The sequence below is a fragment of the Dermacentor albipictus genome, chromosome 1 (genome assembly GCF_038994185.2).
Source record: "Dermacentor albipictus isolate Rhodes 1998 colony chromosome 1, USDA_Dalb.pri_finalv2, whole genome shotgun sequence".
NCBI lineage: Eukaryota > Metazoa > Arthropoda > Arachnida > Ixodida > Ixodidae > Dermacentor > Dermacentor albipictus.
In genome coordinates this window covers 192,459,415-192,486,087 of record NC_091821.1, presented here as the reverse complement: position 1 = coordinate 192,486,087, position 26,673 = coordinate 192,459,415, and the positions used below count along the sequence as shown (strand labels likewise).

The window sequence follows — 26,673 nt, the reverse complement described above, 5'->3', positions numbered from 1 at the left end:
ACCTGCTCACTGATGCTGCGATTAAGCTGAATTAATGCGTAGCCTAAATGGACTTAAAGTGATGCCATATTCAGCACATGTGGAGCACATTCTGTGCCGCATTATGCTACACAAAACTTTTGTCAAAACAAAACAAAAAGCAAAGGCTTGGGCAACAATAGCTGTAAAATGGAAGGTGTGTAAAGGTCGTCAACCTAATTGCATATTGTAGCAAAGTAAGCAGAAAGAAGCCCAGTGCAATCAAGTAAATTTTTTGTTGACTGTGGCATATTTTCTGGCGTATTGGAAAGGTAGAAGCCAAACCGGTGGAGCACTTTGATCATGTAAAGGCTTAGTGTAGTTGAAACTTTATATGAGACTTGAAAAAGCCCTTTATCTGGACAAAAAAAGAATAATTGCGGGTGGCTATATAACCCTACAGACCAATGATTATGAGGGAAAAGAAAACCATGTAAGGTAATTACCCTACAGTTAGCAACACTGTTATTGACCCCGGGAATTGAACTTGGTACCCTAGGCTTTGCAAGAGTACTCCATAGCCATTGAGGAACGAGAGTGGTTTTTAACGCGATATCGTTAAGGAGCTCGTGTCGCAGAAAAGCCGGTGTCGTCGGTGTCGGCGGCGTTGGCCGTGAGCGATAAATCCTAGAAGGCACTTCATAAATAAAAAACAACTTGCAAGATGGGCTGGGTGGGAATCGAACCAGGGTCTCCAGAGTGTGAGATGGAGACGCTACTACTCAGCCACGAGTTCGATGGTTCAAAGTAGGAGAAAAGCGCCTCTATTGAATGTGGTGTTGCCTTAGAAACGTGCCGTAGAAAGTTATACTGCGATGTATATCGGCAATTATGAGCATGTAAATTACAGAAGTCGCAGTTACACAAGTAGCGTAGTACGTTTCCGCTACATTTTTTCTGCGCTCTGTGCACACGCAGAGCCATCTTGTGGCAAATACAGAAGACCCCCTCCTCTCAATGTACGGCGCTGCCCCGACAGGTGGCGTGGGCAGGTGGCGCGCCACTCGCCCGCGCGACGCGGCTCCTCTTTCCGCTCACAGCGCGATTTCTAGGTGCAGTGTTCGATGCAGGACGCCTTTGACGTGATTGCTGCGCCGTAGCGCGTCTTGTGGGAAAGCGTCCCCTGCGATATGGGCTGTGCTGCTGGCGAGGAGCCATGTGTTTGCGTGGTGCTCCCAAGCGAGATAGAGGACGATCCCATCGAGGTGTCAGCCCCATGATCGTGTCCGCCTTCATGGCGCGTCTTGGCCCGGCTGTCCGTGCCGACGTTTGGCACGCGTAGATCATTTCTCCCTCTGAGACACCAAGTTCTTAGGTTCGTTCCGCTTGCTCAGGCGCAGGTTTTAAAATTTTTTTATATGGCATTTAGAATTTGATTCATACATGATTTCATGGAATTGTGATTTATTTTTAATGAAAAATATTGTAGATGTCTCTTACGCCAACTAGTTGGTGTGCGACTTTGTCATCGAATGTTTCCTTGTGATTGCGCATCAAAGTGCGAGACCTTGAGCATAGCATTATACTCTACGGTAAGTCTCTTGATATGCTCAGGATTATATTGCGCTTAGTGTTACACTGACGATATTAAGTGAAGGACAGGACGTGGACGTATGAAGCGCAAACTACCAGCTGTTTAATACTGTTAAAGAATGAGCTTATATAGAAGGAGATATGGCGTTGGGTGGGGGAGAGATACAAAAAGATATGGCAAGGTGACGACATGTGATCATACTTTGAGCCAGGCATACATCGTTCACTTGCACCCGTTTGCCCTGGCGAACTCGTCAATGTAATCTCAAAATCGTCAGTGTAACACTAAGCGCAATATAATCGTGAACGTTCACCAACTAGCCCCCTTTATTGCTTTACTCTTGCTATGTGCTCTTGTGAACTACGCTATGTATTTTGGCAGGAACAGTGGCCGGGAAGCTAGCAGGGAAGCAAACCGAGATGTCCGGCGGGACAGCCGGGAAGCTGTGCGGGAACGAAGCCCGCGACGACCGAGACCCCGTAGCCCACTGCGGCGCAGAACTGGACACTCGCGTAGCCCCCGCAGAGGAGATCCTCGGACATTGACTCGACGAAGTCGCTCTCCTCATGGCATGAGCAGGTAAATCACTCATGGTTCATTATTTGAATGCAAGCAACTTGTTCCACATAGCAAGTACAGAAGGAACAATCTCCTGATGCAGACAATTAGGAGTGTTGTCACATGCTGCATTTGAGCACTGCCAAATGGCAACGGCATGTGAAAAAAATGGGATCTTGTTATGACAGTTTGCATTCTAAGCCACTAGCTGCTGCGGTTTCATCGTTCTTGGCCCTACATTTTTCTCCGCATTTTCCTTTGCATAAAGTCCAGTAATCTGTGCACCCCTTTGCATCCTGTTTTGCAGGCAGTAGTGTGCATAATTAGAATGCATTTTTAGCTGTCAGTGTGTGCCAGTTCTCTTGTGCATGAGTACATGTGCCATGGCCTCTGCATCAAGTTGTGCCTGCTTTCTGTCATTACTAGGAAAAATTCTCCTGCACGGAATAGAACAGGGGAAGAAAAAAAAAACGGCTGTGACAAAATGCATCAGGATATGTGTATGCTTTTTTCCCTAATGTCACATATCACTGCATTACAAGAGTGCGAGACAGAATTAGTGTTCTGAAATTTTCAGTTAGTGGTGCTATGAATGTAGTTCCTTTACTCAGGTAAAATTATGAAAGACCTTCGGTGCAATGCTTCTCCTTCTGCTTCTCTGTGTATGTGTGTTATGCTGGTTCCCTTTGCTTTGTCATGGGCAGTAGGGCCCCACTGTACTTCTTCAGTGTAGCAGCGTGAAATATGTGATGGAAAACATTTAATGTAGAAGGTGCTGGCAACAAATGTGTTAAGAACAGGTTGTTCTTGTGGCCATAAATTTATGACTGTCAAGTTGGCAGGATGTGTGGCTTCAAGCACAGCTAGCTGCATGAATTGCAGGGCTTTTTGCTTGCGCTGAATGCTGTTGCCTCACCTTTTCCTCCGTGGCTTGTGTGGAGAGGTCACTGTGTTTTTCCTGCCTGTCTATTCTTTAGTTTGTGCCTTGTATATGCTTCAATCATCACTGAGTGGATCAGTTAAATTGTATGAGTTGGTTTTATACATATATATATTATAAATACTGATCTTCATATCTCTGGCATAGGGTACCTGTGCAGGATGCAACGATAAGCTACTATACTTACGTTGTTATAGATGAGAGAAAGTGCAGCACACAGGCAGCATGGAGAATAATGCAAGGAATTGCTCCAAAATTCACTTGAATACCATAGTTCTGGATAAATGGTGACAATGCCGGCACATACAAATGTTGTAATGTTACACGTGTGCGTTATAGTCTGCCTGATTCTTAAAATTCCACTCAAAAGCTCTGTGCTGTACCTGTAGACAGCTGAGCTTTGTCGCACCCTGATGTCTTGGGACGACTGTCATTGTAGTTCAAACTGCACTTTCTCTTTCAAGGCTCTTCCCAGTGTCTGTCTCTCCTATGTTGTTAGTTATAACAATCATGTCATATTAGTTTGTGAGAATACATTTGGCTAACAGATTCCCGATTGAAGTCAACATTCTATATCTCAAAGGGTTACTGCCGCTTTGTGATATACAACATAAAGAAAAGACCTAATACAGGTCAAACCTTGACCTAATGAAGTTGCACTTGCAGTGAAAAATTTTGTTTAGTATAGTTTTCTGTATTTTAACAGTAAAAATGACTCCTTAAGTCCTTGAATAGTCATGGTGAATAGCATCTTGTCAGTAAGCATTTATGAACAGAGTCCCACAAGACTTGACCAATAGTTATGTCATCAAGAGCATAGGCTCATGTGGTAGAAATCCTGTCGAGAGCAAAGCTTCCACACAAACCATGCCTACTGCTGTGGCTGCCATCATATGGTGCCATATGTACACTTGCATAATCACCACTGTCACCTTACCATTACCAATATGTTGTGAGGCCAAGATATCACCATGTGCAATAAAACACCATATTTGGTAAAAGTGTGTATGTGAACTTGTACTGATGTGTGGAGGCAAGATGAGTAAGAGAATAAATTTGGGCTTAAGTGCTCATTTTAAAAATGCATTTATAAAATTTTGTTGCCTGTATAAAGCCATGTTCTATATATTGAATTCCTTCAAATAAACGAAAATATTGCTTCATAGCTTTTACAAAAAGAAAAGTTTTTGTTGTAACATGTAAAGAACAAAAAAGCTGTAACAAATTGGTGCAATGCTATAGTTAAATATGGTGTGAACAATAATTGTTCTTCCCATTTTCAAACTTAAATACTAATTGTTCTTTGCTGTTACTATGAATTAATGCTTCTAAGCCTCTAGAAATTTCTTTTGCTTCTTCAACTTTCACACAGGCAATTTGCTGTAATGTGCATTCTTGATATTTTCTCTTTGTGTTGTGCATTACAGAAATGATGAACGATCTAGACACAATCGGGATCACTGGGATCGTAGAGATGACAAAGGCCGGCATGCAAACAGCTCAAGAAAGAAGCCAAAATCACCTTCCTCTTCATCTGATGAGTAAGTTGTCCTGATCCCATTAATAAAGTTGACACTGTTTGGTTCCTTGTACGATTAACAGGGTGGGGCTGCCATTTTTAAAGGAAGGATGCACAAATCCAGATGTTTACTTTTCACCCTTGAAGAAAAGGCAGTTCAGAACTGAATCTTCTTAAGGGTGATTAAACCACATTTGCCAGTTGACTACTTTCATCATGGGCTCTGCTTACCCCTAGAAAAAAGATTATGGTGCATGATGTCAAGGCTTGCAGTCAGATTGACTGGAAAGCCATTGAGTATTTTTGGCAGTGTTTGCTTGACTTTTTCAATCTCCTACAACGCCTACAACTTGCGCAGATTACATGATCAAGTTATTCTTAGTATTTACACTGCTTTGTATTATTTTATCTGAAGCCTTTTGTGTGCCATGTGTTTAATCATAGAAGGAACAAAAAGCAAAGAAAAGGTGAAAAAGCTATGTGATGATGTGCGTTTATATTTTGGAGGCAACAGCCGTCATTCACTGGACGCATGCTACGTGGTGCCACAGTACCGCACCACAGTAAATGCATATGCTTCCCCAAGGTGTGTGGCAGCAGTGGCTTGCTAGTGCAAGTTTGTCAGCATGCAGCCCAAGTAGTGATTGAAGGATGAGCATGTGCAGCGGTATTGTGTGCAAGAGGGACCTGAACTTCATTCCTTTTAAGTTGTAGTTTTATGTGATGAACCTTTAAATTTTGCAGGCTTCAGATTAAGGTTGCATTTAGCATCGGAGATATCACAAACAGTTCAGTAATGTTGATTAGAGGTAGTATTTCCCATGATTTTCTTAGTCTGCATATATTTGACAGACGTTAAGCTTTACCAAGGTACGCCAAAACACAGTCCTGCTCCAGAACAGAAATTCCTGCCTCAACACTGCTTTAGAGTAAAACTTTTGCTGCATCCAGAGCTGTTCCAAAACACTGCCTCTGGCGCGCTGTATACGTTCCTGGCATCCTTGCTTTTAAGTTTAGCTTCTAAACTGTAAAAAAAAAATTTTATGTATGAGTAGTATCCTGTGGCTATCTGTTGTGATAAGCTTGGTGTGCAAGCATGACTCGTTCCTTAAATGCTTCTTGAAATTGCCATGATGAAGGCCATTAATCCTTTAACCCTTTCAGAGCCTGGTTTTTTCAAGGGTGATGCACCCCAAGCATTGGGATTTTTTTTCTCGGATATTGTTAAATGAACTCAACAGTTTATTTTTGGTTATACAGGAGGGAAAAAATGACATGGATAATGGCAAATGCACTCTTAGCATGTTCACATTCCTATCTTCGTTTTGTATCTCCTACCTAGTTTTGCTCTGATGGGTGCTTCCACGGTAGCACTGCTGTGTCAGGGTTTTAAAAAAAATATGGAAAGACCTACTATAGATGCATGACAGATAGCAGAAACACGAAAAAGTGGTAGCCTTGTGCTAGGCACGATATTTAAATGGAGAATTGTTGTGGTAGCATTGCACTACTAATGCCTAGTGCTGCCCCTCCCATCTTCGATACATACTCTGCGTGGAGCAACCATGGCCTTGAAGGGACACATTCTGCAGCATGCGAACAATTAACCCAGACTGAGAAAACCCAGAGAGATTAGAACATATGCTTCTAAAAATGCACAACAGCTGGCGGAACTACCTCGGAGCTCACCAACTTCATGTTACCATGCGTATCCAACTGGAGAGAGTGGAGAATGTATGGGTACATCAGTGGCATGGCAGGACATAAATGTTGAAACTTGCTGGTTTGTCAGTGACACTAAAAGGGTTAAGGATGAGACATATAAATACTCAAAATTTGTAAATATATTTATCTAAATGGGCAAAATACATCGAGAATATTTAATTCAATGAAAAGAAAAAAATATTTTGCAAAAGCTTTTGGAGCAATAAGGGGAAACACCAGGTAGAAAACTTGGAAGTGGGCTTTACCCCAAGCCACCTATGGCTTTGTTTGGAACTTGTACAGACAGCTGTTGTCATATCCAATGTCATATCAATCCCTCGTTATAATGAAGTGAGCAGGATGGTGAAAACATTTTTTATAAGCGGTAGGTCGATAAAAGCGACCACTCGAGAAAAGCTAAAGCAGTCGAGCTTTAATTGCACCGCAACTGCGAGGAAGTCAAAATACAATATATTCAGTGAAGCAAAACTTTTTTCAGGTGCAAGAGAGGCAGTGAACTTCAGCTATTTCAGGTTCTTACCGGGTGCGAGTAACCCCTGCTCTAATTTGACAAAGCATTGCACGAGGCCATGGTTGCTGCCCATGCATTCAACCTTATTTCGCAGCAGGCGTAGGTACTCCCGCATCTGCACCATAGTTGGCACTTCACGTGGCTGTTCATCCGCTGGCTCTTCGGCCTCATCGGGGCCACCATAAGCGTCAGTTATCTCCGCATCCGTCACTGGGGTGACTACAGGAGCAGCAGCATCAGCCAACGCGAACGCCTCAGAAGTCTCCTTCTACCTCTTCTTCCACTTCTTTTATCAGCAGAACGTTCTGCTCCAAAGTCGGACCCTTCAGCCCAGCGACTGACGGAGCCATTTATTACTGTAGACTACAAAAGCATACGCGAGGCATGCTTAATGAAGCACTCTGAATAACACACAATCACATGGCCTGCAGCACAGATCGAAACGCACGCGCTATCGGCGCCATGACTGAATGTGGCGGGCAACGCAGAAGGCAGAGGCTTCAAAATGTTGTCAGGGCATCTCGCTTTGCTTGTCAGTGTGTTGCTGGTTATTGCGACGGTTGTAATGGCAGGCTTGGCATCGGCTTCACGTGTAGTGTGTAGTGGACGAAAGGTGATCGAAGTTGTGGAGACCAAGAAGCAAGAACCGTGGAAGGGCTATCCATTGGTGGAAGATTGTGCTCGGAAGGTCAGGATGGAAGAGGGCAGCTTGCGAGGAGCTGCGATGTCAAAACTGGCAGTGAGGAGGTGAGGAGTTGACATTAAGGCGAGTGAGAGCAGTGACTGGCGTCCAAACGGCTTGCAGACTGGAGAGCGAATGAGGAGGTTAAGGCAGTGGGGGTCACTTTTATAGGGGGGGGAGGGTGCAAAGGTCACATAAGACTACAAGAGTATTGCACTAGAAAGCACCGAAAATGCCGTGGTTCTAGTCTGAGGTTGTTTGTTGTGCTCAAAAAACGGTTAGCGGCTCATTGTGGGTATGCAGGGCGGTCGTGAAAACTGAATGGTGTTGCACTAGGGGCTTTGCATAATCACTGGGCAATTTTTCCCGAGATGTGCAGCTGTGAAGTTTGTAAAATAATTTTTTCGTCGCACCGTTGTCGACGATACTGTGCTAATTCTACGGTTTGAGTGTCGTTGCTTGTGCGCTGTCGCGTCCGCGCCATCGACAAATGTTTAGGAACAAAATTCAGTGACCCTACTACGCATTTAGACCGTTTGTCTAAAGTCGGATGGTGTGAATCGAGCATGACCGGCTCGAGAAAATCGCCAGGGAAACAGTACCTTGCATTGACCCGCCATGCTGACAGCCTGATTCGCCACTGGTGACGCTTGCATTTTTCGTTTGTTCAGTAAGTTGTTGGTCAATTTGCACTGTGGAAAGTGCAACGAAGCTAGGGGCAGTGTTTCATTGTGATGAAGGCCGATTATGGCAAGCGGGGAGCAAATTTCTAGACCGGCTTCCCCAAAGTCGTTTTCCCGATTTGCTAACATACTAGCTCCTCGCGTCGAACATGGCACTTATAAGCGAAGGGATGCTTATTTTGTGCCTTTCGGCATGTTTTAGCTCCAGAAGTGCTCTTTAGAGCGGTAAAACCTTGCTCATCGAGCGCACGCCGTGGCATGCTACGGCACAAGCCTGCCCGCAGTCTTCTGGCCACTTTTTGGCATCCAAGAGACCGCTGTTTTCTGGCACCGCAAAGCATCCGGAAAACTTTATTTTTGTGCGGATTCTATCATGGGGGACACGAGTGATGCGATTGCTACCGAGATTAACGGTTCGAGCGCGCTGCACCATGGAATTTGACAGCTTGCATTCGCTCCGTTGTAAAATGCTGGTAGCACTCGGCACTCGCTTGGTACCCGTTACTAGGCGGTCATCGGTCGTGGTTTTGGTACATTTGTGGCCTGTTCTGTGCCTGCATGGGACTAATTTGTCAGCAGTATTATATTTAACGCTGCATGTGTAAAAGGGTAGCCGTTGCTCAATGGCAGTGATGCCTCTGCTCACCACTTTGCTCAAAGCGGATCAAGCTCTTCGTGTGCTTTGAGTAATGCGGCCTAAAATGCATGCCTTTGGGTTGGGTCCAGAAGAAATTTAGAATAAAGCGATATTTTGAGTAAAGTAATTTTGTTATAAGGATTACTATTGCATTTGCGTTACATTACCTGTGTCATACCACTGCAGCCAGATATCTCATATCAGTCTGTCTCCTTTGACTATACTTTCAAAAGAAAACAAGTTGCATGCCAAACTGCTTCCTCATCCATTGCTCCTGCTCTAAAACAACAAATGACGTTTTCTGCTTGCCATTCAGTGTTGGAAGACATTTAGCCAGGAATTCCGTACCCAATACTGACACTCTGCAAGAAAACTTTTTCCCGATGTGTTGCCTCTAGCAACACTCGTCCATAAACCGTTAAATGCTTTGTGAAACTCAAAATGGTGGGTGATAGAAAAAGGGCTCAGATTGGAAGTAGTGCTCTTTTTAGAATTATGCCAGAAAATATTCTCACACAGTATAGTGTCATGCCATAGTATGTATGCTAGGGGCTTCAATATGATTGCCAGCCTAATTTGGCAACTTTTGAAAGGTGTTCATCAGGGGTAGGACTACTGCACCAATTGCGCCATTTTGATACAAACGTAAATTCCTGCGCCATACTGCAGCAAACATAGAAAATTGACCAAAATTGCACCACGCTGCGCCGGAATGGCTTCGGCATGTGTGCTCCAGCAGTGGCCGCGAACAGTAAGGAAATTTGCTCTCCGAAGAAGAGTGCAGCCGTTCATGTTCCGCACACTGCGCGACGGTGCCTCCCATACAGCTTCTCATAATTGTCACGCTTGTAACACTGGACTTTGCAGCGCTTCTGGTAAGCGGCTGGTGCACACACGGCCACTCCCGGCAGTTGTTGCTGCTGTCGGAATGGCTGGGTTGGCTGTATTTTGGGTATACAGTGCAGTCCACTTATAACGATATAGAGAAAGACAAAAATATGATCGTTATAACGAATGATTGCTAAATGTGGACTGCAGTTATTAAAAAAAAAAAAAAAATGCGGAACATATCTTTGCAGCTTCGAACTCGAATTTGCTACTTGCTCTAAAGAATAGATGATGTAGAAAGTAGGCTGTCAAAAACAAACTTTATTTCTAGAGCCAATGACCGTGTCAAGGGATAGGCCTGCCGAAATAGTCTGAAATCTGCACTTGCTTTTGCAGCAGCTTCACACCCGCCGTGGTTGCTCAGTGGCTATGGTGTTGGGCTGCTGAGCACGAGGTCGCGGGATCGAATCCCGGCCACGGCGGCCGCATTTCGATGGGGGCGAAATGCGAAAACACCCGTGTGCTTAGATTTAGGTGCACGTTAAAGAACCCCAGGTGGTCAAAATTTCCGGAGTCCTCCACTACGGCGTGCCTCATAATCAGAAAGTGGTTTTGGCACGTAAAACCCCAAATATTATTATTATTAGCAGCAGCTTCACCTTCACAACCGCGGTGTGCATGGATTCCAGCTGCTGTGCGAACACTGGCGGCAATCCTTTTGCATGCATAAAATCAATTAAGGAGTCGGTCGACGACAGTGCACTTTGCATGGACATCAAGGTCAAGGAGCCACTGTCAATCACATTGTCACTGTCGCTGCTGCCGTCGCCACCGTCGCACAACTAATGCTGTGTGTGCTACACTTGTCAAGTAGCAACCAATGCCTCCTTTACTAGATGCCCGCCACGTTGCTCTCTTTCCCATTGTAGTGGCGGTTCCCTTAGTTGAAGTATAGTTGAAGTTAGCTCAGCATAAATTCCATAAGGCGGCGCTCGTTGCCTTTTCAACTTCCGGCGGATGGGGCAGTGGCGGCTGAATGCATCCGCCGGCGCGTTATATGCACGGGCGTCTGTTAGCGAGCGTTATCGCGGGCCTCCGAGACGGTGACAGATGCCATGTTAATCTCAGAGGCCGTAGCATGGGATTGAAAGTTGCAGGCGTTCGCCATGAGAGGTGCTCGTTGCCTTTTCGCGGAGGAGAGAAAAGGGAGAGGGCCCGGAACCGACCTACCGGACAATGCGGCAGGCATCTAGTAAAGGAGGCATTGTAGCAACACTACTTTTCTTCCTTGGCCTTCAATTATACTGTCGAACTCGAGCAGCCATTCTTTGAACAGGTCGCGGGTCATCCACGCCTTCTTATTGCTGCGATAGCGAACCGGGATGTGCTGATTCTTAAAGCACGTTGGCTTCTTTGATCGCCCGATCATGAAAGGCTTGAGACGATGGCTCCCGTCCATGCTAATGCACAGCAACACGGTCACCCTAAGTTTCGAGTGTTTCCCGCCGGCGCATCGGTCTCCTTTAAGAGCGCGAGTCTTCGACGGCAACATTTGAAAAAACAGCAGTTTCGTCGGAATTATATATGTCCTTCTCTGCGTAGTGCTCGAGCACGCCGGGCAGTTTTGTCTGCAGCCACCGCTGCTTTGCCTGTGTGTCCAAAGATGCCCCTTCCCCTACCACGTTTTTGTAAACGATTCCGTGCCGCTCTTTAAAGCACTGAATCCAGCCTCCCCCAAGCTCAAAATTTGGGCGTCCCAGAAGAAAAGTGAAGTTTTTCGCTTTGGTGGCAAGTATTGGCCCTCTAATAGGCACATTATGCACACGGGTTGGGATGAACTACTGGTAAAGTGCCTCTTCAACATCGGTGTACAAAGGGTGTCTAACCCTTTTCCGCTGATCGGCATGGCCGCTGATACTAGCTCCTGCCTTCACAAACGCGGTGCTCCCGGTTTTCAAGATGGTTGATATCGTTGACTGGGCAAACTCATACTTCTTCACGAGGGCACTCACCTTGAAGCCGCATCGAGAGTCCTGCAAAATACCCATCTTCGTGTCAAGCGACACAGTTTTGCGCTTTGTCGGCGCCATCTTCGAACTGGGTTGTACTGTTGGTTGCACGCTGCTTTGGTGGCGTCAGCCTGCTATCGCGCGAGAGACTGAGTGCGGGACGGGCGCCACCACGCCGCTTTGCTTGCCGCTTTTTTTTTTCTTTCTCTTTTGGAGCGACTGTGGCTGATTCGCATGAAGCAGCTAGCACCATATTGTGGTTAGCTGCGCCTACTCAGGTACTCTCCGGTGCACGGCCGGGGCGGGAGGCGCTGCGCGGTAATGGCGGCAGATACGAACTTTTGGAGGTAAACATCACCTTGTCTCGACATCGTTTGTTTCAGGGAACTAAGCAGTGCAAATGTTACGATTATTTGGCACGGAAAACGCCATGCAGACGGCAAAATTTTGATTGTTATATCCGATATGCGGTGATAACCTATCGTTATAAATTTTTTTTTTCCCCGTAGACCTAATGTATAAAATGACACTCTCATGTCGACCCATTGTTATAACCGATATATTGTTATATGTGGTATCATTATAAGTGTACTGCACTGTACTAGAATACGGTTGAGGGGGCCGAGCAGTGTGGCACTCCCTAGCTGAGGCACAAAACAGTGCAAAGTAGGCCGAGGGTGCTCCGAGCGAACTAGATATTAGGGGGGTGCTCGCTGCAGCGGGTTTTGCAGGCGGGTGTCTCTGTCCCTGGGGCCAGTACTATATATCATAAAGCTTTTCCAGTCTGTTTTTGTGCTCATATGAGTGAGGCCTGAGCCGTTTTGACCTATAATAAAGGGCTAATGGCAGATTGGAATGAAAATAGACAGATTGGAATATATACATTATACCAGCCAGAGTCTATGCGGCTCTCTGGACCTGCGGTGACATATGGTGACCCAAAAATTATGTTACCTTGTCAGTTGGACCTTATAATTTAAAAAACATTTTTTGCTATTATCATGAGCGTCAGCACGGGAATATGGAGTTTGATCGTAGTGCCACTGATGTTTTCGGCTTTAGAGGAAAGCATGTGCGTTGATGCCTTTCGACCCACTCTTCCATATTCTTGTATGCTATAGCTACAAAGTGCGCTTCTACCACCCTGCATTTTGATTGGCTTGCGGCAAGGCCAAACTATTTCTATTGCGTACAAGTGGCTTTCAATAAACCACAGTAGTTCATAACTCTTGCTTCTCTATACAGTCTGTTGGTGAAGCACATTTCCAGGCATTAACCCACACTGTCGAGACATTAAAGAAAAACACATGTATAAAAATGTCTTGGGCTACTTTACGAAATGTTAGACTCACTATTATCGCAGGATCCAATCCCGGCCACAGCAGCCGCATTTCGATGGGGGCAAAATGCAAAAACACCGGTGTACTTAGATTTAGGTACATGTTAATGAAACCAAGGTGGTCCAAATTTCCGGAGTCCCCCACTACAGCGGGCCTCATAATCAGAATGTGGTTTTGGCACGTAAAACCCCATAATTTAATTTTTTTTAGACTCACTATTGCAGAGTGCATGTTCTTTGCGATTGCTGCCACTAATTAAACTTATACAGGCACTATTACCAAAATTTGCATGCACTAGACGGTTGCAGTATTGGAGTAATCTGCTTCGTGACAGAACACAGTCCGCAGATAATATACACTGCTGTGAACATCTCAGCCAAGTTTTGCAGTCTGTGGCACGTAGAGTTCACAAGTGGAATACAAAGTCGTCTTTCCCTGAAACACTTTTTTTTCAACAGAAGCCTGTTCCTCACTCTTTTCTAGATGCTTTATCTCGTAGTATAGCAGATTCCCATGTGTGGCTGCTATTGACTAATAGCTGACATCAATCAAGATGAGTGTTTGGATCAGCATGCTTCTTCATGCTGTTACTGCGTACATTTATTGGTGCAGTTTAACGAACAGGCTGAAGTAAGCGAAAACGAGCTTTCAAATTTTGATCATAATTGCGTACTGCCAGAAGAAGCCGACTGTCGTCTGCTCATGCTCGGCAGTGGCCGCTCGCATAGGAATTAAACTTTGGCCACCCTGCTTACTGGTGTTGTAGCCAGCGGCTCTCGCTAATTACGACTATTTTTGAGTGCTCAACTAGCCTCAAACCACACGAAACCTAAGGGTAGACCACACACATGCTTGCCAGCACGCGCTACTCCTGGCCATTTCTGGATAGATGCCTTGGCAGACTAATTGATAGTGCTCAAAAATATGCGAGCTGGATATGGCTAATATCCGTCGGTCAAGCTGGTGAATGACAAAGCTAGTCCACACTACGTAGCATGGTCAGACTGTAGCATATGAGCATGAGCATGCACTCAAGCCCTGTCGTGCACAAAGCAAATGCTGTGCATATGCACTACACTTGCATGTAGCTGCGGTCGGCTACATGACATAGGTACTGCGGTGTGTTCATGAGTAAGTGCATTGTGGCTTGCTGAGGACAACTGGGTTTGGCTTACGTTGGGCGTGTTGTAGGCACCAAAAACGGAAGTAGTGCCATCTACGTTAACATCTAAAATCAAATTTTAACTGCACGCCACAGTGACATTTAGAAGGCGAAGCGTTTTGGACACGCCCTGCTTTGCTGTAGCCTTCGCAGTGAAAGGTATTGAAGGAGCGGAAACACCGTGAAGGCGGTGTTTCATTGACAACAACTCCGCTTCTGCTGAACGCATTGAAGTACTTTTTGCGGCAAAATATTTCTGAAATAGGCACTTTTAACTTCAAATGCATTTCGCTTCTTCGATAAAAATTGGTTTAGGGTCTCTTTAAGACAGTTGCTGTACAGCGCTTGTGTTGGTTTATTCTGTGTTCCGTCTTGGTTTCGAAGTGCACTGCCATTATTCATATTCTATTATTCCACCAAAATTCAGATTGGCCTGCTCCAAAGTGCTTCAGAGCAAAATTTTAGCAGCCCTGAATTGCTCCAAAGTGAAACTTAGTCTGCTCCAAGCTGCTCCAAAATGTGATTTTGTCTCCTCCAAAATGCAATTTCATTTTCTCCAGAAATTGTTCGAAAGTGACTTTGGGCAGTCCCACCCCTGTTTTATAGCCTGCCTGAACTACAGGAAGAAAAGGGGAAGGGGGGGCGTCAGGCTGCTGATAAAATAAAACTATGAAAAAGGCAATCTCAATACTTGTTCATGGAACTTACTATGTATCAAATTGCTGCTATGCTCCAGTGTACCACTGTATTCTCTAACTCGTCACTTGGTATCAAATTGCTGCTATGCTCCTGTATACCACTTGATGCCCTAACTCATGTGTATACTGCCGCCTTAGCTCCTTTTTAGGTTCACCCTGTTTACAGAAAGAGAGAGAAACATTTATTTCATTCCGGCTCCTTGGCCGGGCTGTTTTATAGGTATTATGTTGAAGAATGTTTACATTGCTCTATGAAGAAACGATAAAACTGAATCGTGCTTATAAATTTCTCAAGCTTTGGTCAATATTTGGCATAATTTTCTTTTAATTGAAGATGGAGGAAGTGGATGCAAAATTGTTAAGTATAAGTCAAACAGCAATCGCATTGTGCACATTAAGCTTTGCATGTGTTCTTAGCTGTTTGGTACTTGCTGAAGCTGTGCATAACAAAACAAAACAATTAAGTGCATTTTCTGCTTGACATAAGCACTGGATATATTAAGCAAATCTTTTTGTGTTCACTTTGTTTTGAAGAGGTTTGACTGTAGTTACAATCACTGGCAGTAGTTCATATTAGTAAAACTTGGCACACTGCCTAATTACTCCTTATTCCAAGTTTGTCAGGATCATCCAAGAGCAGTGTATCCTACCTTTAATTGAAAACATTGTTCTTTGTTTTTTATTTGATTTGCGTCCTTGAAACTTAACATTTGACATTTTTCTGATTTTTAATAGGATTGAGGACATCGAAATCGAGGAGGATGAAGATGAGGAGAAGGTGATTGAACGGCAACGTCAGCAACGACAGGAACTGCTTAAGGTGTGCCCTGCAATGGCTTAAAGTTCCACTTGACATCTTTAATGTACTAGTCATTGCAGCTGGACTTTCATATGCAGCTCTGGAGGTTTGGTACCTTTATGTGGGTATATAAGGTGTTCTTTTTTAATGTTGACAGAATTTTTTTTAAATTGCCTAAGGTATGTTGCACAATTCTACTCTTCCACTTGGATTACTTTAAGAGGTGGACATTATTTGCACAAGAAATTGAAATGCATAATCAACTGTTACCAAAATTTCACTAATTAACCTTTAAACAAATTGCTTTATGGCACATGCTTAGATTTACAAATTGTGGCTGTGTGCAAGGCATATCCACTTGAAAAATTGTGACTGTGTACAAGGCATATCCACTTAGAAAAAATTTTGAGGATGACACCAGTTTCGAGTTGTTCGAAAATCTGTAAAAAAATTTTTTGATGTTCCAGTTATGTTTGCACTTCAATGCATAAAGAGAGGTTTTGTTAAAAAGTAAGTGGAAGAGCTGCACATTTTTAATGCATTTGATGGTGCTTAGCTCAAAACTAGTGCTGGTTTCAAAATATGTTCCTAGTTGATTTGCCTTGAAAACTCACTGGCCTCAATTCGTAAAGGCCAATACGATGTGCCTTAAAGTAGTAATTAGTTTAAAAAGCTGATTAGTTAAATTTCCTTAATTTTTCAACTGCATGTATAATTATTTGCAAGTAATGTCCGCCTCTTCAAATAATCTTGCTCAAGGAGTATATTTGTGCCCTATGCCAGAGGCAATTAAAAGTTATGTAACACTACAAAGCACACCTAGTAAATAGTACTTTTGTTATATGGAAATGATGATTGTGTCTTGGATAGACTGGCCTTTATTAATTTGCTTTACCCTGCACTATATTATGTACTGCAGTGACATTCAACATGTGTGTGAAGTTGCTTGTGCAGTTACTTCTATTAAGCAGGCTGTTTAACTACATGGTGTTACACTCTGTGATTTCCAATGGCGAAGTCAGAGCTGCTGACCAACTTCACGAGTGAGCACATTTTTCTGGCATTGAACAATGCCTCCAAATCCGTGATTCATGCAGCATAGCGTGAGAGAGGATATGCAAGTTCTCTACTGAATTCAGAGTTATCCAGAATAACCTGCGCAAGGTCTGCTTCCATTGTTTGCTGCCAGTGTCATTTTCCTTGGAGGAAAATTAATCGGAGCTGTCACACGGAAGCATATTTTGGTTTAGTCGACGGCGCAGACGTGCAAGTTGCGAGAGTGAAATCTGGGGTCTGTGCCTAGGTACTACGGAAGAGTACAGGCTGTGCTCCGTTCATCCCTAGCAGATGGCAATGCACACTACGTTAGAACTGGCGCTTAACTTTCGTTCAAACGGGATCACAGCGGCTTATGCATAGTCATGCAATGGGGAAGCATACAAAACAACAAATTCACATGTCATTATTCATTGGTCTGTGGCTGCTAAAGTGGCAACTACCTAAGCCCCTATTCCCATGCCTCACGCCACATCATTTTTTTCACCTTGGTAAGAACCCTCAATGTCATGCCTGGCAGTGAAGCGTAGGTAAAAAACAACTACTGCAGAAGTGAAAGGGCAAAATGATATATTAATGCAAATTTAGAAAGGGTGGGGGGAAAGATGTTTAAACACACATTTAAACTATGGACCTCCCAATTGCGAGGGCAGTGCTGTGACTGCTATGTCATGATAGACGAAAGGAGGGAGAGCTTACTCCAGAGTATTTACTCACGGTCACGTAGTGCAGCTCGGCTAGGTACAAATGGGCAAAAATGTGTCCATGTCCGTAGTAAGTAGGCACAGTCCCCAGATTTTTCTCTCGCAACATGTGCGCACGTGGCAGAAAAATGCAGCATATCTCTCGTGGGTCTGTGTCATTGACGAAACTGATACATGCCATATGGAACATCAAAAGCAGTGTAGCATGCTGTGATGAGTTGTCCATAGCGTTCGCCATCACCACAAAAGTAGTGACTGCCATGGTGCCACCATGAAGAGTGAGCAAGAAATGAATAAAAATGAACGGGTGAAGGAAAGATGCCACACAGAGTTCCGGTCCACTCTGCTCCATGGAGTGATTGCCACTCGAAATCTGCTCTCGATTTTCCATTAGAACATGCAACTCATGCTCTCACTCTGTCATTGGAACACACTTGCTACTAAAAGAGCAGAAAAAATTGCCCTGACATTGCCATTAGAATATACCATGTATGTGTCTAATGCAGATGGCAAGCTTTGTAAGACTCGCGCTCTATTCCTTCATAACATATCCCCAACCTTTGGCACAAGTATATTGCAGCTACAGTGGGGTCTTGTGAGCGAGGCAGAAGAACAGCATACATTCAATATAATACTCATTGTTTGAAAATACAAGCAGACTAGCACCAAGCAGAAGTGAGGGCATCCTTTCTGTAAAATAAATAAATAAATAAATAAATAAATAAATAAATTTATTTACTTATTCTACTTTCAAGGCCCGAAGGCGTTACAGAAGGGAGTGGAACAAAATACAGAGCATGTACAGATGACAGGTTATAATAATAATAATAATAATAATAATAATAATAATAATAATAATAATAATAATATAATAATTGTAGTTCTGAAAGCAGATGTATCGGTTATGTTAACAATTGAGGCCGGCAGGTGATTCCATTCATTGGTAGTTTTAGGAATAAATGAGTATAAAAATAAGTTGAACGCTCAATTTATGGTGATGGTCAGTACGAGATATGTATGCAGGTTCGGAGAAAAGCAAAATGGCATACTAAGGAAAAAAGTGTGTTTCTTCTGTAATTATTTACAAAGGAAAATGGTGCTGTACTTTCAAAAATACACTCTGCCCAAGTGGATTAAATACTGAAACAGGAAAAACACACTGCCATTACCACTTGATGGAAGTGACGAAGAAACCATAGCTCTTCAGAGCTGTCCTGGTGCATTTACCTGCTTCTTCACGCATAGTGTATGCTGTCGTGCTTTGTGTATTTTATTAGAAAGAAGTGTAATGCACTGACTCATAAAGGACGTGTTAATCTGTATATATGTACATACAAAACAACCAAAATGTACACTGTCAGCAATGGTGTGAATGCAGTTTCTTGCTTTTTTAGGCTACTGATCATCCCTTATATTGCAGTGCTCTTCTCAAAGAAAAGGAACTACACTCGGCTAAGACATGCAGCACATTTACACTCAGATTACAGTCGAACCCATTTATAACAATATTCAAGGGCCACAAACATTCTATTGTTATAACCGATAATTGTTATAACCGGGTTGCATGAAAAAAAATCAAAATAGGGGGATGGCTGAACTGATGTGAGAAAGCTATAATGGTGGGGAGGCCAGTGCCCCTCCCCAGCACCTTCCTCCATCCGGCTGCTGATTGTGTTTACTCGTTTAACTGCTTCCTGGGCGCTCCGATTGCATCTAACAAGCCACGGCTGTCGGCATTAAAGAATGGCACTGCTATACCAACTGCTGCAAAGAGGGGTCACGGGTGGCAGGCGATATGCGAGCGCTGCCGAGGCATCGCTTTGGTGGCCCCAAAAGGGGCCTTTGAAAATTTGCGAGAAGCCTGCTGCGGCAGCCTGTCAGCTTGAGAATCCAGAAGAAATGCTGAGGTGAGATCGCCGTAAGCATCTCCCCACGTACCTCCCACTGGCTTGCACGAGAAAACCCTATGTTCATCAGCCTTGTATGCTTGCCGAAGTGCTCGACATAGTGCAGCGGTAGGTTCCTCACGAAAACAAAGCCCCGGAGGAGGACTGAATCGTCTGCCGGGCCTCCTGTGAGGACAACATTGAGGCAGCCTGCCCTACCATGTGATCGCTGCCATTGTCGCCGTTGCTATCTGATACAAGCACGTTTGCGACCATCGCCTCATTGGTTAGAAGCACTTAGCTTCCAAATTTATGGTCATGCTCTTTCTTTTCACTGGCAACGTCGTGCATTGCCTATGATCAGCGGGCAGATCCGCCATCTGCCCTTTCGGCAGCGAGTCAGACCAACTGTTGGTCAAACGAGGCTGAGAAACCGCGTGGCCAGGAATGATTTCGGCACAACCAACAAAGACGAACGCGGGCCATTAATGTGTTTGCAGAACTGCTCTGAATGAGGAGCCAGCGAGCAACACGTGAGCAATCTGCGAGCAGGGCAGTTGGCGCGGTCCATTAGGGTTTCGGAAGGTGGAGCGTCGTAGAGCTCTAGGCATAGCTCATTCGTGTTCGGAGGAGTGGAAGAGCAACGGGAGGTAGGCTTGTGGCAATGGCTGGAAAATGAGCGCGCGCGGTGGCTGTCGGAACAGCGGCCCATCGTGCAGCAGCTCGAACTTCTCGTTTTCTTTTTTTCTTTTCAAGGATTTCACATTTCACTACCTCTCACTCGGACACCCAGCAGCCAGACTTCGTTATAACTGGTAATGTGTTATCAAGGCATTGTAGTAAGCTGGTTATTTTACCATGGAAAACATACAAAAGTTGACGGTGCAGCAGCTTCTCATTGTTAAAACCAGTATCATTGTAAGTGGGTTTGACTGTATAAAGGGTAGAAGGGAGGTGATAGGCCCAGTGCATACTTTGCTGTGGGAGGGAAGCTTTTCATGTGGTATTGTCCATCACAAGAACTAATAGACAGGCAAATTTATTATCACATTGAGCTTGTCCTTTAGCTGTTCATGTCATTGGCAAGCTTTCAGATGAAAATATTCAGTGACACTTGATGAAGAACGCACTAGCAGGCGATTTTGTTTGTCTAACTCACTTCGCTGCATTGAAGTTGTAGCCTCAATAGCAGTGCTTCAAAAATAAAGAGATAAATACTCAATCCAGAATCGGCACAAATTCGGAAACCAGTTTTTCGTATTTAAAAACTCTAATAAGTGTCCCTGCTTATGTTAACTGCCATTCTTCGTCTGCCAGCACTCTGTGTTTTTTTTAGGCGTCGACACTTTGCCATTCTTAGCACTTTTAAATGTGCAGCGTTTCGCTCAGGTCTTAGATGCAATGCTAGCTTGTTTTCAATAGTGAGATTGATTGCATTAATGTTGCACAAATAACAGCTAAAATAACATACTATATATAATGTGGCAACTGATTTACCCATTGACATTGCCATCAATTCCAAGTACTAACACTTTCCTTTCCTGTCTAGCAGCACCATGAAAGTGACACTTGCATACCAGCCAACCCTCCGAAATTATTCATAAGATTATAAATTTGGGCCAATTTTACGACTTTATGAATCTTGCATCAAGTTTTACGAAACACAAGTTTTGTCCGAGAAAAAGATTAGCTCATTGGTCTCCCAACTTGCCATTGGAAATTTCCTGATGGTGAAATGATGTCGGAGGGTTACTTGGTTTAAGCAAGTTATTCAACCAGGCAAAATTAGCTGCAGAAAATTCGCTGGTAAAGTTGCTGTTATCTAAATGCAGTGTGTTGGCTGCTCAAACACTGCTGTTCCGAGTTTGCTGCTACTTGTGTGCTGCATCTCAATGTAGTAGATTGTGAATGAAGTGTGAATGTATCCCTCAAAAAGCATGACTAAAAAAAAAAAATGTGCTACTACTTTTCTCCTCTTCCGCCTCGATGGTCTGTCCAGGGGTTTCACTAATTTTAATGTTCACAGGTTGGTAGGTATACACTTGCCATGATGATATGCACTAGCTCAAAGTGGCAGTAAATTTACCCATCTGACTGGGGTATAAGTGTTGGGGACCTAAATGGTTCAGTGCGTTGTATGGGTAACTGTTGTGGGTAACCGTAAGCAGCCGATTGTTGCACTGTTACATTGCTCTGTGTGTTGTCATTGTATGTGGATTGCACTTATTTTCTGCTTTAAGTATGTTCTGTGCACGAAAGCTACTACGAATGTTGAAGACCACTCTTTGTTTGTGTGTATTAGTATACAGCATTCGGCATTCCCATGTCATCTTTTCCAGAGGTTGGGTGTTGAGAACCAAGTTGAAAGCAGTGGATTTTCATCTCCAGTGCATTCACGTGGTAGTGGGACCCACACTCCGGATTCTGTGACTATTGATAACATGGTGAGATTTATTAAGTTTGTAACATTGTCCTCTTATAGCCTGAATTATTTTTGCCAAAAGAACATTAGAAGTGAATTTGAACATACTTGGATACGAGGTAAGAACATCCAGGATTACTTTCAAACTTGTCTCTATGACAATCACAATTTCCAAGGGTCGGAACAAACGTCATCTCATGTTCGCTCATGTGAGTACGCCGGCAGCATGCAGATGGGCTAAGCGATGAATACTGCACTCTGGACTCGCATTGAAAAGATTTGTAATGCAGCAAGCTTCAACTATGATGGTGACACTACTCAAGGTGTGCAACTTGGGAAGCAGATTACTTGTTCATCAAAATGTTGGTGCTCGGGCCTTGAGTCATGTCATCCAGAGATACCAAATGAAGCATGCTGTTGTCCTCAGCGAGTGTGCTCGTCGTGGCACCCAGGGGCAGCTGTGGTATCTAGCTATGCTGCAGATGCCGCTGTATGCAACTATAGTGGTTAATTGCATGGCAGGGCTGGAGTCCGCGCTCGCGCTTATGTGCTCCAGTCTTGCCTTGCTATGTGGTGCGGACCAGCTTTGTCCTGCACCAGCTTGACCAACAGATAGTAGATGTTGGTCGAATAGTAGCGAAAAACGGTTAGTAGCCAAGTTGCACATTTTATGCTCAATACGAAGCGAAGTCTGCCAAGGCGTCTAGTCGGGAATGGCCAGAACTGAGCGAACGCTTGCCAGTGCGTCTGGTCTGACCTTAAGTTTCGCATGGTTCTAGGCTAGTTGAGTGTTCAAAACTAATAGAAATTAGCGAGACGTGATGGCTATGACATTGATAAGCATTATGGCCAAAGTTTCATTTCTAGGTGGGTGGGCGTGGCTGAGCATTAACAGACGATAGTATGATAGTACGATGTGATATGCGATATTGATATGCAATAGTATGATAGTCATACTTTCGGAAGTACGTAATTCTTATCAGAATTCTAAATGCAGATTTCTTTTAAAGTTGTTCGAATAAAAACATAGGTCACTTAAAATTTGAACGCGCTTAGAACAACTTCTTCAATCTCACAAGAGTGAAAGAAAAAAAAGTTTTGCATCATCATTTTTATATTTATTTACGATACTGCCAGTCTCAGCGAGACCTAAGCTGGTGGGCATTGTATTTCATAGTTTTAAAAAGACAGCTCATGCTTCATGGTACAGTAGAAAAGTGGTACACGAGGTATTGCAAAAATCACAATGACAATTCGAAGTACAATACTTTTGGTTAGTATAACGACACTAGTCAATAACAAATATATTATTACTAAAGATTGTAGAAACAATAGTGAATAAATGACCTATTTAAAATTACAGAGGTCATACAGACAGTAGCATATGAGTGACCATAGTTGGGGCTTGAGATGCATAACTATTATGCGCAAGAAACAAGTATTACAGCGAAGAAATTGGTGACAAGTTGTATCACAGCTAGCAATGAGAAATCTATAGCAGCTACTTCTAAATAAGCTCTTCTGAAATATGCTTGGTGGCAGCTAATCATGCAATACGTGAAGGCTTCCGAAATAAGCAGCTTATTAGTCTTGCATATGAAAGCAGCACCCAAAGTATATAGGGTGTTTTTTTTTTTTTATAAGTCTCCTGTTCTCAACTAGAAGGACTAGGTAACTGTTTGAGGCAAGCATTAATTTCTGTATGATATGACACAATATACAGTTGTGGGCTCTTTTGTGTGGTGCAGCACGCATCAGTTACATTCAGAAATAGCAAGTTTGGTTAAATATGTTTTGACAGGCTGTGCTATTTTTTTTTAGAACCACTATTCTGCTGCATATGCAAAAAGAGAGAAAAAAAAAATTGATGCCAGCTGTGTTTACATTAAATAGGTCATGGAGCCCACCATTTCTAAGAGCTAATGGTAACAGCAGCACCAAGAAACTCTCAGATGAAGAATCTAGTCTCTATTCTGGTATTCTGTGTTAATCATTTCCAAGATGTTGCTCCGATGTTTGGACACTCGGTGCTGGCTTTTAGCATGTTTCAGGACAAATTAAAGGCTTGTTTCAGTAGTGCATGGTATAAAGCTAGAACACATTTTTTTTTTTTCAGGCCTCGGACATTAATGAAAACAGTGAAGACACAACTGATTTTGAGGCTGCCATAATGGCCAAGCGGCAAATGATGGTTCAAGAAGGCAACAATGAATCGGACACAGGTGGGTAAATGTGAACTATTTAACTTGCAAATATAAATTTTAGGACCATGTTGTGATGTATTAAATGGCCTGTGAGCTTCCCCGCTTCTGTGTAAGCAGGCGTTTGGTGAGTTGCACCACCCGAGCACATTGGGTTCGGACCCTCCTGCGCTTAACCGTGTTTGGCTTAGCCGTGTCCAGGGAAAAGGGGATCGTAGGGGTTGAGCCGATGACAGGAGTTTGGACCTTTACGGCCCCTCGGCGGAGGCCTTGGCTTCACGTAGATGGCACCCCCGGTCTGACCCACCTGGGGGAAATCGGTAGTTGCCATTTCCTCTCCTCCTCTCCAATCTTTGTCTGTTTTTCTCACTTTCCATCTTTCCTGTCTCCTACTCATTTCTTTATTACTTCTGACCTTCCAGGCAGCACGGGTTAACCTTGTGTGAGTAGCCAACCTAGGTTATGCCATATTTGGTTATAGTGGTAACGTACAGCTGCTTTTTGCAGGGCCTCTTTTACAGGCCCTGCAGTGTCCCCCTGTAGGGCTCCATGGTGGGTGGCTGGTGTTACTGCTGAAAAATACACTCACTTATGGCTAGTTCCTTCCCCTCACTACCTGATCGCTCCTTGAAGAGGGGGTGCACTGATGAAATCTTCGAATTTTTTGGTCTCCAAAAAGAAACCTTCCTCCGATTTCATGTCATCCACATTGAAAAACAATAAAAATGAGCATGAACAATCTCGCCTTTTGCTGTTCCGAAATCCCTAACTCAGGCACTTGTACCAGGCTATAAAGCATCAAAGATGGCTAGCGTTGATCTCCTTTTGGAACTCCGCGACAAAAAGCAACATTAGAAACTGCATTACCTAATATCACTTGGAGGCGTCCCAGTGATAGTGACCCCGCACTGCAGAATGAACACCACCCGTGGTGTTGTTTCCGATGATGACCAGATGGAGTTAACAGAAGTTGAACTATTAGAAGGCTGGAGTGATCAAAACATAATAAATGTTGAGAGTATTCTGCTAAGGCACAACGGAAAAGAGATTAAAACAAAGCATCTAATACTTACCTTTGGTTCAAGTGGGCTCCTTGAGAGCATTGAGACAGGGTATGGAAAGATCCACATCAAACCATATGTCCCAAAACCGCTGAGATGTTTTAAATGCTAGTGATTTGGCCACAGTTCACAAAACTGCCGAGGCCGCCAAACTTGTGTTAATTGCAGTGCTCACTGAATCATGTGAAAACTCTCTCCTCTGTGGGAACTGTGATGGGAAGTACGTCCCATACTCGCGGTCATGCCCATCATGAAAAAAAGAAAAAGAAATTGGGACAATAAAAGTAAAAGAAAACTTGTCATTCAAGGAAGCATGTAGGCGGGTGTTTTATATGCCTAAAGTCAGTTTTGCCAAAGTGATGTGTCACGGGGCAGCGCCATTACAGCCTCCGGTGGCTGTCTTGCCCGCACACAGTGAGCTGGCTGTGACGCCATCCGTCCCCTTGGCGGCTGCGGCTAGCACTGCTCCGCCGTCCCAGAAGAAGGGGCCATCGACTTCCGGGCTGGTGACTTCCAGGGTCTGGTATCCCGAGCCGAGTGCTTCAAGCCAAACATACCACTCGAAAAAGCAGGTGTCCAGTTGCTCTGGAAAGCGAGGTCGGCGTATTACTCTAACCTATTTTCACATGACATTAAGCGTACCGACCTCACCTGGAAAAAAATAACCATTGTACTCAGGCGTAACCAAGAATCCAATGAAATTGAATCAATATGTTACGGTAATGATTATGTTTCTGGTTCTGCTTTAGCCAATCTGTTCAATAATTTTTCATTAACCAATTCACAAGTAATGCAACACAACAATACAAAAGTATACAAAGACCTTGCACAAGCCCAAACACCATATTTTTTTACCCAACAGATGCTCAAGAGGTGGCTTCCACAATAATAAATCTTAAAAACAGTAGCGTTTGTGACGTAGACAACCTACAATTAGGACCACTAAAGTATGTAGTGCATGAGATAGCACGTCCATTAGCGCACATTTTAAATCTTATGTCGCATGTAACCTCAATTGCCTAATGCTGGCAGTTTGTCATGTTGCGAGAGTTTGCTTTAGCATTAGAATGAACACCTGAAAGATGCACGAAGAGGAGCAAAGAGGTGAATAAAACAAGGATGAGTGGCCACTACAAGCAGTTATTTTGTTCACTAGGGGTAAACATGTATGCAGTACCGTATTTGCTTCGTTCTAATGCACCCTCAATTGTAACGCTCACCGGTTTGCTGTAACCTAAAGAAAGGGAAGGCCTTTACAGTACCACACACCTCATTCGTTCATTCAGAAATACAACTTTCATTTGGAAAAACAGATTTACCCTCACTGCACTAAAATTGTGATGAATAAAAGAAGCTGCAGTTTCGCCTGAAAGCGGAAGCCTCAGTTGCGATAGCAAAATTAGTAGACAGCTATATGAAGTAAGAATAGTAGTTTTATCAGCCGTATAAACTTGTAAACATTCGCTTACTAACTAAATTAACAAGCATAGCGTCATGCATGCACAAGCAAACATGAACATGCCTTACTCAATGACCGCGGAAGCTCGCTGTCAAAATGCTGGAATGAGGAAGTGTGGCAGCAGGAGTGAGCAAATTGACCTTCATGCTGCCTCTTGCTTCAACGCGAGCTAACCGATGAGAACACAGCTTGGTACGCCTAGACGCATAGACTCTGTCCACATCGCAGATCGCTTTCAAGA

The 26,673-nt window shown here is 43.8% G+C and overlaps 1 protein-coding gene across 5 annotated transcripts in view; it reads left to right on the top strand.

The window, feature by feature from the left end:
* Prp4k (Pre-mRNA processing factor 4 kinase) overlaps positions 1-26,673 on the top strand; it is a 112,888-nt gene that overhangs the window by 31,970 nt on the left and 54,245 nt on the right. For all 5 annotated transcript variants that reach the window (XR_010563237.2, XR_010563239.2, XR_010563240.2 and 2 more), the window contains exons 4-8: positions 1,934-2,131; positions 4,478-4,591; positions 15,580-15,664; positions 21,629-21,733; positions 23,828-23,933. Coding sequence is in view for 1 of the 5 variants with exons in the window: in XM_065426739.2 (XP_065282811.1) it covers positions 1,934-2,131; positions 4,478-4,591; positions 15,580-15,664; positions 21,629-21,733; positions 23,828-23,933 (608 nt within the window). In the remaining 4 variants the exon portion in view is untranslated. The remainder of the gene's footprint in view (positions 1-1,933; positions 2,132-4,477; positions 4,592-15,579; positions 15,665-21,628; positions 21,734-23,827; positions 23,934-26,673) is intronic.